This window comes from Tursiops truncatus, chromosome 12, assembly GCF_011762595.2.
Source record: "Tursiops truncatus isolate mTurTru1 chromosome 12, mTurTru1.mat.Y, whole genome shotgun sequence".
NCBI classification, from domain to species: domain Eukaryota; kingdom Metazoa; phylum Chordata; class Mammalia; order Artiodactyla; family Delphinidae; genus Tursiops; species Tursiops truncatus.
In genome coordinates, this window is record NC_047045.1 from 6,457,826 (window position 1) to 6,472,323 (window position 14,498).

The 14,498-nt window shown below is 37.0% G+C and overlaps 1 protein-coding gene across 1 annotated transcript in view; it reads left to right on the top strand.

The window, feature by feature from the left end:
• ADGRB3 (adhesion G protein-coupled receptor B3) overlaps nucleotides 1–14,498 on the top strand; it is a 797,924-nt gene that overhangs the window by 449,107 nt on the left and 334,319 nt on the right. Inside the window, exon 14 of the mRNA XM_019929178.3 lies at nucleotides 3,013–3,115. Coding sequence (XP_019784737.1) covers nucleotides 3,013–3,115 — 103 coding nt within the window. The remainder of the gene's footprint in view (nucleotides 1–3,012; nucleotides 3,116–14,498) is intronic.

A 14,498-nucleotide genomic window follows, 5' to 3' on the forward strand; every position in this document is an offset into this window, starting at 1 on the left:
ACCTGTATACGATCAAATTTAACTAAAATTTGTTAAAATTAGCAGTTTATAAATTAGTATTTGGTTTTATTTATTGCAGGGAAATGGGATTATAAACAGGACCAGAATAAGGGGGCAGATTGGGTTTGTGTGACGTGTAAATATTTCTGTTTCAGATAACCAAACTTGAACTCAAATGTATTCATTTCTGAAAAAGGAACTTGCATCTGTGTCCTAGGACTCTTTTTTTTTTTTTTTTTTTTTTTTTTTTGCGGTATGCAGGCCTCTCACTGTTGTGGCCTCTCCCGTTACGGAGCACAGGCTCCGGACACACAGGCTCAGTGGCCATGGCTCACGGGCCTAGCCGCTCCACGGCATGTGAGATCTTCCTGGACCGGGGCACAAACCCGTGTCCCCTGCATCGGCAGGCGGACTCTCAACCACTGCACCACCAGGGAAGCTCCCTAGGACTCTTCTTTGGGAGAAATAGCCATAAATTTTTTTGGTGGTGACAGATTAATTTTGTCCCCAACTCCAAGTTTTATATATATATATATATATATATAGTCATTTTCTGGGAATCCTGTCAGATCTGTTGACATAATCAACTGGTATCACCTCACAGTTAATCCCATTTATTCTCACGTGATCGCGATTACTTTTGCTCACAGAGAAACAGGGAAGAGTGAGTTTGCAGAGGAAGCTTGGCATTTAGAGCTTACTTCCATATCCTTCTCAATGCCCCTTACCTTCAGTTGACTCATTTAGTATTTTTCTTTAATAAATTTATTTATTTATTTATTTTGGCTGCATTGGGTCTTCATTGTTGGGCGCGGGCTTTCTCTAGTTGCAATGAGCAGGGGCTACTCTTTGTTATGGTGCACACGCTTCTCACTGTGGTGTCTTCTCTTGTTGCGGAGCATGGGCTCTAGGCGCACAGGATCTGGTAGTTGTGGCTTGCGGGATCTAGAGAGCAGGCTCAGTAGTTGTGGCACATGGGTTTGTTGCTCTGCAGCAATGTGGGATCTTCCCTGACCAGGGCTCAAACCTGTGTCTCTTGCACTGGCAGGGAGATTCTTAACCACTGCGCCACCAGGGAAGCCCAACTCATTTAGTATTAAATGAAATAAATAACAGTCAACCAACTTTCTCTGTTTACAACCACCTTCCTCCTAAAGAATACTGAAAACAAATTTATACTTTGTTGTTTTTTACTATCTTTCTGTTAGGCTGGGTACCATGAAACTTCCTGAGTGTTCTAGAATTTGTTATTTGACATTACTAAATATATGGTTAAAAAATACTATCCCACTCAGAATATGTTTATAGTTCCTCTGCTACTATATATTCTCCAAGTGTGGCATAGTTGGCATTTTTTTCTGGTGAAATTTTGTGGCAAAGATCAGCCCATTAGAGAAAACATTTTCACAAAGAATGTGAGGTTCTATGATATTAGAATTATATGACTTTGATGACACAGCCATTTTAGAAAACTGTATGGCAGTAACTTATAAAATTAAACATGCTTTTACCACATGAGCAAGCAATTCCACTCATAGTTATTTACTCAAGACATGAAAATATATGTCCATCCAGAATGTATGTATACCAATTATTCATGATAGGCAAATATGAATAGCTGCTAAAAATCATAAAAGCTAAAACTCAGAAGCAACCTAAACGTTGCTTACTTAACTGATGAATAGATCACAAATTCAATGTCATGAAATACTACTCAGCTATAAAGAGAAACAGGACTGATAAATCTCAAAAACATTATGCTGAGTGATTAAGTCAAACACAAAAGTCTATGTAGTGTATGATTCTATATAATGAATCATATAATTATAGTGACATAATTATAGTGACAACATGCCCATGGTTTCCTGGAATCATGGGGAGGGATGTGGGGATCAAGTGCAAAGGGGCTCAAGGAAACTGTGGAGGGTTGTCTGTCTGGATTTGGTGGTGCTTGCATTGTAGCATACAGTTACCAAAAGCTTTAAACTGTCCACTTAAAGTTGATGAATTTTATTACCTATAAATAATACCTTAAACAACAAAAAAGAGGAAAAAAGTTAAGTTACTTTGTCTTGTTACCTGTTATAAATTCCTCAGAATAGTAAAAAGGAAGGATGAATATATATATACATATATATATATACATATATATGTATATATATTTCTTCAAATAACTAAAATACAATAAAATCTTTAAATCTCTATATTACAGGAGGTGTATAGCATTTTATATATGTTGGATGAAAACCTGTATATGCAAGAAAGAGCTGGTTCCACTTTACATGTTTATATTTAGGGATAATTTTTTTTGTAGCTTGTAAATATGATTATATTTAAAACTTCTTTGTGAATGAACTGTACTGGTGAGATATTTCCAAATGCAAATGTGTTCTTTACATCTAGCATGTTGAGATAAAGAAGTGGCCTGTATATCTCTATTGTTGAAATGAATGATGGTCAGTAATTAGCAACAAAGTTTATTGATATTTAAATTCTACTTGTTTTCATTCTACACCACTTTCTAATCATTCATCTTAACGAATTTTGAGATAGTCTAAAAACAAACACCAAGACAGCACTTTGCAAGAATATTTGGTCTCTTGGAAAACCAAACTGTTAGGTCCACCTTGAGATGAAAGGATTATATTCATTTAAAGATTGCCTGAAGGTTTGAATTCATGATCCACCTGTCTCACAGGTGAATCAGATTTAAGTAATTGTTAGTGCTATTGCTTTTCCATCTTTCCTGCCTTTAAAATGGTAACAGTCAGCAATAGCTTTCTCCCCCTAAAGTTTTCTAGTTCCAGATCGGGTATATTTATAACAAAAAATCAACTGTATCTTTCCATGAATAGTAGTTCAGTATCATGTTTTAAATCTATTTGAGCGATCTTTCTATGTCTTTGCTTAGGATACATTTATTAAAAATGTCATCACAACATGTATTGAACAGTAGGAATTAATATTCATCATCAATCCTGTCTCATTTTAATCATAATTATTCTGTTTCAGAAATTATACTGTCGTTAATTCCAAAATCATCGTGGTCACCATAAGGCCTGAACCCAAGACAACTGATTCATTCCTGGAGATAGAACTAGCTCATTTGGCTAATGTAAGTATCATCCACTTGGCATTGAGTTGCTTGTAGAATTTACCTTTTAAAGAAGGTTAACATTCCTTCTTTTGACTTATAAGACCAGAACACATTTTCTAAACTCTTTAGAGTTGCAAACGAATTAATTTGTTATGAAGATATGTATGATATAAAAACAAAATGACACATTATCCTATGCTTTTGTTCATGATAAAACTCTCTTCAATTTCTCCAGGATAATAGTTAATAATTTGTCAGTGCCCACATCTTTATTGGGCTCTAAGCTAAGAAGTGGGGGAGATCAAGATGAAAGAACCAGTCTTGCCACATGGTGAGGAAGACTGCCATGTAAACACACAGATTTAAGATGCATGAAGCAACAGAAGCTACAGACATAAAACAAAGGGCAGTGATGTCCTTCAGGGTACCCCAGGGTAGGAGAGTCAGTGAAGCAGCTTTTTAAAGTGCTACACCCTGGTGCTACACCCAGGATCAGAGGAGCCTCCTTGTAACTGTTTGGGTGCTCCAGTGATTCAAATCCAGCTCTTCCATCCAGAATGACAAGAACCCTCTGTTAAATCCATCCACCTGCAACTGAAATTCTTTAGACCTTGTTCAGGCCTTATGTAGAAATTTAAAATATCTATTTATCCTTTATACATCCACCTTAAATACCTAAATCATTGACTTAAGGGGCAAGGAAAGTGATTCCTATTAAGACTTTCTTAATTATGCTTTTACAATTCCTGTGTTAAACTGTCTCATATGTTGCATATACATAGCTTTTTTTTTAATCCCTTGCAAAGTTTCTATGAACTTGACTTTTGCATACAATTATGGAAAGCACAAAATGATTGTGATTTTCCCAAGTTCATATAGTTAGTGAATGACATGATGAAATTGATTCTCACATCCTTTAGTTTACAAAACCTGTACAACTCCAGTATTTTATAATTGCTGATTTTAAAAAGCTCCACTTCATTTTATTAAAAAATGACAATTATCTTCCATATAAACCACTTTTTACAAAGGTGTTCCAGCTTCCTAGATTGTTTAATGAAAATCTCAAATCTCTCAGCAGTAACTTTTAAACATCATGATTGATACTTAAACTATTTGGCCTTTTCCCAGTTTTGCCAAAATGTGACCATATGTGTTCTATCTAACTTTGACAATGTATTTTATTTCTGTTATATCTACCTCCTCATACCTTTAATGACCCTAATCTCATCACTGCACTGAAAGCTAGGAGATACTTTTAACATAATTTTTGAATAAGGAACTGTGTACCTTCAACATGTATTATAAAATATTTATTTACATATTTGTTTGTATATATTGTTTATCATGGTAACGTCTATCCAGTTATAAGCATTGGTGAAACACAGTAAGAGATAATAATTCCCTGAATTGCTTACTGGAAAAGCAATGCAATGTCAGAATGTCACAATTCTGTAAATGAACATTCACAAAACTTTCCTAAATAAAGATAAAATTACTATTGAGAATTTAAAGAACATGTTAATTAAATGGCATTTTTTTTCATAAGCTGAAGAAAGAGTAACCTTAAAAATAGTGTTGATAAAACAATCTCATTATTTCAATTCAAGAGAACTATTTGAAATGAACAGATTTAAGCTTTGAGTCAAACTTTTCTGGGGGCATATGTTGTCAGCCCAATTTCAAAAGAGATAAATCATGTAGAAAAAATTTATTTTCTACATATGGAAACCAGAGTGTATGGTCAATAAATTTTATGAAGCACCAGCTACACTCTGGAGTGGCAATGAAAGTCAGAATATAAGAATGGTGAGATGATTACCGCAAGTCACTTAGAATTAATTCTTTCAGTACTTTGAGTGAGTGAGTTGACCAGATTCCTAAAACAATACTCTACTCTGGAAGGCCTAGATTTAAGAGAATATAGACAAATCCGTTACACAAAGGGTCTGAGGGAGAAGAAGAAAAGTTTAGTCTGGAGAAGAAAATGCCTCGAGGTGCTCCCACCCGCGTCCGTCCTGTGTCAGGAACAGTGCCCACCTGTGCCTGTCCTCAGAGGCCGCCCTGATTCCCAGGCACATGGTGGAGATTCTCTGGGCTCCTCCATCCCTCATTTCTTTCCTCCACTTCGCTTTTTAAAGTTTTTATTGGATTTGTTACAATATTGCTTCTGTTTTATGTTTTGGTGTTTTGGCTGCGAGGCATGTAGGATCTTAGCTCCCCGACCAGGGATAGAACCCGCAGCCCCTGCATTGGAAGGCGGAGTCTTAACCACTGGACAGCCAGGGAAGTCCCTTCCCTCCACTTTATAGATACCTCCCACACCATTGTCTTACCACACCTACAGTCCTTCACGTTCTACTGTTTAAAATTTCCAGTGCTTGTTGTATTGATATTTATACTTACCATGCAGATTAGACTTTGTTAAGGACTTTAATGTACGCTGAGAGAAGGAATATATGACTGGTTTATTGAGTGTCTTGTAAAGTATGCTCTGATTTTAGTTTATTTTCATTGAAGAGAGAGTCAAAAGAGCCTATGCTGACATATAACAGTCTTCACTAAAATGTGAAGAAAAGATGTATCTTAAACATGAAAATTAAAATTGATTAGAACAAGCTGAAATGTCACTATAACTATGTAGATACAGATGTATTATCATTGGTATTGCCTTCAAAGTTGAGCTATTTTAGATATGACATCTTGCTTATATCAAGACTGTCTACTTTCACCTATTTTCTTATAGCAAATGTATCTGCTGCACTTTTCTAAGCTCAGCAGAGAATAATGACTTGCAAATTATATCTGTTGTATACACCATGTGCAAAAAAAATGAAGAAAGGAAATTAATAGTTATAATGAGTCTAGGGAAAAGCCTGTTAACATTATTTAAACAAAACATGTTCTTTTTAAAAAAGCTTTTAAATAAATAACATTTAAAGTATGTTAAGTGTAATAAGGCCCTTGGGAACTGGTAGGAATAGGTAATGGAACATGAAAACTTGAAATTTCAAATTGTATTCAGCAAAGCCATTTGCAGTTTTAACCAGTTCCTAAGTCATTAAAGAGTAAGATAGTATTCTTAGTTCAGTTTTCTAGGCTCGTGGCTTTATTGCTATACTCTGTAGAGTCTGAGTTTGTGGTCCTTAGTGCTTGGGCATAGCAATTGCTTGATTATAGGAAATCCCAAATTTGCTTTTCTGAGAAAAAGAATTTTGTTTTTCATATTACTTAAGGTTTCTTCAGTGTGACATTTATACTTATCAATATTGTTACATTTATTGAAAGTCGTTGTTGGGACCTAAATAAGTGCAGCATAAGCACCTATATGTGCACACATAAGCAAACACGCATGCACACATGCTCACACCCACCATTAGGATGCCTTGGTCCTGACAGATCTGAGCCTGCTGTGAATTTCCAAGATATGTAACATCCTTATCGTTAAAAGATGAGTTAGAAGAATAAGAAAATAAATGCATTTTAGTTATGTCGTGCTCTATCAACTTTGCAAGCCTGAAAGTTCACTTTTTTCAAATAAAAAGTCTTAAATGTAGTTCCATTTCTGGTGGAAGGACACATTGGACTACCCTGGCCTGCAGCCTCTGCAGTCTATTTTCGCCTTTCTTTTTATTTCTTCCTCTAAGCAACAACTCTCATGGTCTAGGTAGGACCAACCTGCTCTCTTTCAGGATTGAGGAAAATCCACTGGGTTTTTTTGTAGTTCTCAAGTTGGTCATATTCACAAAAGATCTCATGGGAATTGGGGCTTGCGGTTTTATTTGCTGTATTTGCTGGCATACTAACAGGATCTATCTAACAAATTAAGGAGTTTGTTTTATGTGTATAAACTAAAATTAATCATGAGCCATGGCCTTTGTAAATCATAGTGGAAAACACAATGGAAAACTGTGATGAATATGCTTTTTACCATTAACATGAAAAACAATGAAAAGAAATTCCAACATTCATCAGTGATTTTCATGAATAGCAAAGGCTGATAACAACCCAGCAAATTAAAACTCACTTGGCAAAGCTTAAAGAAGTTCATTCTATACATCTATGATTTCTACAAACGGGCGTTTTTATCCCTTTACTTTTTTTTTTTTTTTTTTTTTTTGCGGTACGTGGGCCTCTCACTATTGTGACCTCTCCCGTTGCGGAGCACAGGCTCCGGACGCACAGGCTCAGCGGCCATGGCTCACAGGTCCAGCTGCTCCGTGGCATGTGGGACCCTCCCGGACCGGTGCACGAACCCGCGTCCCTGCATCGGCAGGCAGACTCTCAACCACTGCGCCACCAGGGAAGCCCATATCCCTTTACTTTTAAAATTACTTTTCTACCCTAGCTTGCGTCCATTTGGAAAAGATTTCTGATGTTTTGCCTGCTTAAAACCCCCTTGGTAGTTTTTATGGGAGAGTCCTGAAATGCTAAGTAGACAGGTAGATTGATGGTGCTGCCAATGGCTGCAATTGAGATAGAAATTATTCTCTAGCTACAGTTTTTTTTTTTTTTTTTGGTTTTATCCTAAATTCCTAAACTTGAGTAAGCATTCTTCCCACTTACATTTCACATTCAGTTTATTCTTATTCATAATACAACATTGATATTCTTCAAAAAGATTTTAGACTAATTATGCTATTGTTGGAGCAGGGGTCAGCAAACATTTTCAGTTGAGTCAGGTTAGACATATGAGCTATAATGGTCTTTGTCTCATCTACTCAGCTATGCTGTTGTAGTGTGACAGCAACCAGAGACAATGTATGAAAATGGATGTGGCTCTGTTACAACAAAATATCATTTACAAAGTAGGTAGCAAGCCAGATTTGGCCCCTGGACTGCATGAGTTGTCACCCCTTGTATGGTAAAGAGGATGTGGCCCCCCAAAGATGCCCATATCCTAACCCCCATAACTTGTCAATATATTATATTACATGTCAGAAGGGACTTTGCAGATGGGATTAAGGGTAAGAACCTTGAGATGGGGCATGTATCCTGGATTATGTGAGTAGATCCAGTTTAATCACATGATCCATTAAAATTGGAAAGCCTTTCCCGGCTATGGTCAGAGAGATGCAAGGTAAGAAGGACTCACCCTGCCATTGCTGACTTTGAGGATGAAGGATGAGGGCCACAAGCTAAGGAATATGGGCAGCCTCTAAAAGCTGAAAATAACCCCTGGTTATCAACCAGGAAGGAAATGTGGACCTCAGTCCTACAACTACAAGGAACTGAATCTTTCTGAGACCCGAACGAGCCTAGATGTGGATTCATCCCCATATCCAGAAAGGACTGCATTCCTGCTAACATTCTGATACCAGCCTTGTGAATTTCTTGAGCAGAAACCCAGCTAAGCTCACCAGACTCATGACACACAGAAACCGTGATATAATAAATCTGTGTTGTTCTATGCTGCTAAGTATGTGGTAATTTGTTACAGCAGCAATAGAAAACTAATAACCCTGTATTGGAGCATTGCAAAATTATTTTTTTGATTATGAAAATAATATATATGCATACAGTAACAGTGACATTTTGAATCAGATAAACTACAATAATGATAATATATTACTCAATGAAAGTCAGTTAGCAACTAGAGATTACATTTTTCCATGCTGATTATCATGCTAACATTTTAGGAATTTGATTAAAGGAATCACCAGACAATGAGAATGGCCATTGTAAAGTGGTGGTGGGATATTAGGGAAAACTGGAGGATGCCAGGAGCAACTCTGATATTTGTAGATGTGTTGTGCTCTTGAAGCAATTTAGCAAAACTTCTCTGCTGGCAGCCAATAGATTGGAACTGTGCAAAACAGCCTGGCCAGCCCTTGTCTCTGCTACAACCCCATAAAAGCACTACTAGGGCACATTGTTACAACCTCTTGGATATAAAAGGAAAAGACAAGCTGTATGCTATATCTATATGGAATCTAGTTATTTGAGTGTTTATTTATTAAAGTTATTTGCCACTTCAACCTTGGAGAGTTTTACCCACAGATAAACCATTTGTTTTTTGAGAGGTGCACCCAGACTTGTATAGCCATTGTTGGAAATGATGCAGTCACATATGGGGAAGACACTCTAAGACACATATGTGGAGGCAGTGATTTTCTTTGAAGGATGCACATATAAGTAATTTCTGATAGTGGTTCTACTTTTACTACTTCCCACATGTCAAATAGAAAGTATTTGTCAGGCAATAATGTACATTCAGTGACTAGTGATATATCTAAGAAATTAGAGACAGAAAAATAGTGTCATCTGGTTAAGTTGGGGTCCTGAGTAACCAGATAGCAGAAGCTGGATTACACACGTGCCCTCCCCTTGTGTTCTAACTGAATGGCTGCCAGGTCCTGGAAGACGTGACTTGTCTTGATAGAACCATACTCTGCCTTCCTCACTTCAGTGGCCTCTATGCTCTTCTGCTTTAGCTAAAGACAACTATTCCTTTTCCATCATCTTGATTTAACTGGTTCTCAATGAGGTGCTTTCTGTAGAACTCATGCAAATAAATTGAAAAATTCCATATCTCCATTTCCTTTTAAGTAAGAAAAGTATTGCATTCTCAATGAGGCTCTTTGGACTTCAGGTATATGTCAGCTACCCCGTCAAAAAATGAGAGTTAGACCCAGATTTAACTCTTTTTAAGTATCACTTAGAAATGCTAAAATACTCTCAAAACCTTGAGAAGAGGTATGGAGAACATTCAACAGACTGTCTTCCTGTTGTAGAGTTGCATGTGATATGATACCTTTTCAACTGCATCATCCCCTTGGATGGTGCATTACGTTTTCAGGGATTATGAAGATGTTTATATGTTAGAAGACATAATCCAGAAAGGGCTCCCTTTCACACTGATCAGCTTTCGTGACCTGTCAGAGATTTGACTGTGGAAAAATTTACATCTACGAGAATCTTACTTCCCTTAGAATGCATTCCTGAACATTTTAAAACGTGACTTTTCTCAAGTAGTAGAATTATAGGCAGGATATAAATTAGTCTTTTGTGGGTCAGGTCAGGTATTTTGGAAATGTTCTTAGGAATTCCCAAAATCTGTTTGTGCAGTTATATAAGAAATACAATTAACAGTGGGGATAGAAAAAGGGTAAGCTTAGCAAAATCCAGATATTATTAATGTAATGCCTTTATATCTAAAGTTTTGGAAATGAAGAGAGGCTTTGGAGTCTCAGTTGAACAGTCTTTCTCCTGTCCACGTACAAGAACTCAATGTGCAATTCACTGGAAGATGTGACACAAGGACTCGCCCTGGAACATCTTGCTCAGAGCACTGGAAATGTTGAAAGAGTGACAAGGAGGTCACTGGCCTTCTCCAAGTCCTTAGAAGCTTTGTCTATGAGCGTGCTTTACCTCTACAGACAAGAGGATATTTTCTGTTTCAAGAGGACTATGAAAGGTACAAGAAAGTTAAGAGGTTTCCAGATTAGGAATTTACTGTGGCATATGAGGACTAAGCATTCGAAAATGTAAAGAAAAGCAGAATGAAGTAACCATGTTATTTCTGTTGTGTGTCCATGCTTCTACAAATATGATATCGATTAAAAATTATAAGGAGTGGAGGGAGTCGTTAGAATGTATGTTCCTAAGTTAAGCCCCAATCTCAAAATTCCTGGAGCCAAGGAACCTACATTTTTCATCAGCATCCCAGGTGATTCAGGAGTAGGTCCAGAGAAAATGCCTTGAAAATAATGAAGATAGCAAGAGTGTGATTAAGATAGCATGTGAATTGAATTTATTCAGAACTTAAAAGCACCAAGGAAAAATTAAAGTAACTTGGTTCAGCATTCATGTTTATTGTGACTTTTATCTTTTCTGTAAATGACTTCCTTCAGGCATTTGTTCAGGTATCATCTTATTGGTGAAGCCTTTTCAATATACAAAATTGCAATCCATTCAACTTCGCAGTCTTTCCTACTCATGTATTTTACTTTTCATCATAACACATATTACCACCTAGCATATTATATATTTACTTCTTTATGTTTTTTGTCTCTCTCCCTGCCCCCTTCACTATAGCTAAGTGTATGAGGCAAGGATTTTGTTTTGTTCAATGCTGTAGCCCCAGTGCCTCCAAGGTGTCTGGAATGTTACAGGTGTTTGCTAAGTGACTTTTGCATGAATGGATGAGCTTGTTTTGATCATCTTCCTGGCTCACTCTTCTGACTTCTTCTCTCTATACCATAGTGAGATGTTTTGAAAATATTCCATAGGGGGAAAAAAAGACTTGGAAGAGAGTTTTGTAAAAGAAAAGGAATTCATTTATAAATGTCATTCTAGAATCGTTAAGGGCTAGGGCTAGAAAAGATGTCTAAATTCCCTATTCTGCAAACAAGAAAATAGAAAAGTTATGAAGATCAGAGGAAAAGAGAGAACCACCTATAAAAATACATGGACAAAGCCAGTGATGTATTGTATTGTTAAATAGATACACAGACAGTCACCAATTTACGATTTTTTGACTTTATGATGGCGGGAATGTGATATGCATTCAGTGGAAACCATACTTAGAATTTTGAATTTTGATCTTTTTCTGGGCTAGAGATATGCAGTAGGGTACTCTCATATGATGCTGGGCAGTGGTCCACAGCTCCAAGTCAGCCACACAACCACAAGGGTGCACAATTGATATACTTATGACCATTCTGTAACCATACAACCATTCTGCTTTTCACTTCCAGTACAGTATTCAATAAATTACATGATATATTCAATGCTTTTTATTAAAAAAGGCCTTGTGTTAGATGACTTTGCCCAGAGGTAGGCGATGTAAGTGTTCCGAGCACATTTAAGGTAGGCTAGGCTAAGCGATTATGTTCTGTAGGTTAGGTGTATGAAGTGCGTTGTCAACGTATGATATTTTCAACTTGCAATGGGTTTATCAGAATGTAACCCCATCACCAGTCAAGGATGATCAGTAATGGTTTGCTTGATGAGACAGAGAAGAGAAGTAAAAGAAAATATCAAAGACTGTTAAAGCACTAAAAGTGCTGTGTAGAACATCTATGGTAATTAGAAAACTTGGGTCATGGTACATTTTTAAACGCTTAAAAGTGGGTGAGTACAAATGTTTAACTCAAGTTCAACTATACTGTTTTCAGTGGAGTCAAGAGACAGTTCTTTGGCCAAAAATATGTTTTTCAAGAACAACGTATTCTTTCCAAAAGTTTTCAAATACATTCAGTTTTAATATTTTAAGTGTCAATTATATTGACAGCTCTATAAATTAATCTTCTCTAGCCAGTTTGACTCATTTACCTGACAGCTTTTGCTTTCTTAGTTTCATGCTTTTCTTATATCCACTTTTGTGAGTTGGTTCACAGCCTACCTATTTGCCTCTTGCTTCTGTCATTACGTTTTGTTCCCGCTCTCTTTCGGGCTTGCCATTTCCTGTATTGATTTTCTGTAAATTCCTCATAACAGATCTTGCAGCAGAGTACCTTTGAGAAAAGTATCTGAAAATTATAACAAATTTTTTACAAGTGGTTTCCTTTAGCCAGGTTTTCTGGGTTTTTTTTTTTTATGTATAGAATTCATTCATCATTGGGTTTTGCTTTCTTTACCATCTCGCATTCTTATTCTCTAAGTGACGGTCTATCCAGGTACTAAGATTTCTCTAGTTTGTTTGTTCTGCTTATTTTTGTAAACTTCAGATGTTTCCATAACTGACCTCAGCTCATAGGCCCACGTATGGGTGACTGTTCTGGAATGAATGTTCACAGAGGGGTGCCTGTCTTTTGTGTAGGTCCAGAATGTACAGTGAAATGCAAGATTGCGTGGTGTGTTTTGGAACCTATAATTCTCATGTGGATTGTTTCTAAATTTTCACAAGGACAGAAAGAGAGAGAATCATGAGATCTAAGGGGTGAGGGGTGAGGGGTGAGGAAGGTAGTGGGTGAAACTGAGGGTTGACAGAGGCATGGATAAGAGTAGAAGAGGCATTTCTCACCTTTATACTTTCGTTTTAAGGTGGAAATTAGTGTCTTTCGAGGGGTAAAATGGAAGGTGATATCTAAACAATTAAGTTCATATTCTATTTCTTTTCTAATATTATTATCTTTTGTCGTAACCTGTTATGAGCTCTAATTATGAAACAGTAATCCTATAATCAGTGTCCTGCTTTGGTTTATATAGAGATTGAACTTAATCTCACTCGTACATTGCTGAAGAAGTGAACTCGATGTAGAGGACCTGTAATCTCAAGGTCCTCACCTACGCATACAGTCTATATCCATGACATGTATACTCCCATGACCTTCATTGTCATACTCCAGGGATAATTTTCTTTCTAGAAAGTGCTCTGAGCTCTTTTGAACAGAACCCTAGATAAATATAGCATAACTTTATTATACGACATTGTAGCTCTGCTGAGGATTTCTTAGAAAGTCACAAGCTGTATGAGGATTTCAGGTAAAACCAGACCGGGTCTCATAGGACAGAGAAAGAAACCAATTTGAAACACTATCGCCCTCCCCATGTCTTGAACATCCATATCTATGGCTCCTGTGAGAACTAGAACAGGGCCCATTTATTCCATGGAACTCTCTCTGACACAGGCCATGATGCTCTGTCCATGATTTGTCCTTTAAAAAGTAAATTATCAACTAGTGACATTTATATGAGCATGTCTCTTTTTTTGTTATTCCATGAACATTCCATGTGTGTTCCTCTTCAATCTCTGTAAGGCTATAACCCATTTCAGGGAAGGGAATATTTTTTTTATGTTCTAAGAGCATAGTTTATAGGTATGAGCATCTGATAAGAAGGATGCATTAGAGATGTGGCCTTTGAGGGATTTTGGAGAATGGTAATGGTGCTAAAATATGGGAGTTAGTCAATGTCCCAATTAAAATGAATAATGAAAGTTGGGGTAAATTTCACCAGTTTTAGAATAATGAGCTAAGTTTCTTTTTCCTAGTGGAATTCTAGAATGGACTCAGTGAACAGCACTTAGAAAGGCAGTGTTTCACGAAGAACTTGCCTAGACTTTTAAAGATGTTGCTTTGCCAGATACACGCCAGTGATTATCTACTTGGAAACAAGACCGAGGGCAGGTTCTCTGAGGGAGCATGACCCGCTGCGGGAAGCAGCCAGTAGGCTGTTTCAGGACTATAAATTTCACCTGCCTTGGCCTATTCATCACTTTTATCACTGACTTGCTGGATGAACCCATAGATACCATGTTTGTTTCTTAATCATGCAGTGACACAAAGTTAAAGAGTGAATATATGTGATGTCAAAATCAGAATTCAAAAAGCTCCTGAGAGACTTCAGTGGGTAATAATACCTGTCAAGCTCAGGGGAAGATTACCAAAATATCCCATACACCGTTGGAATGCATTATTAGGCATATGGCACCTACATTGCAGAGGCAAGAGTACCG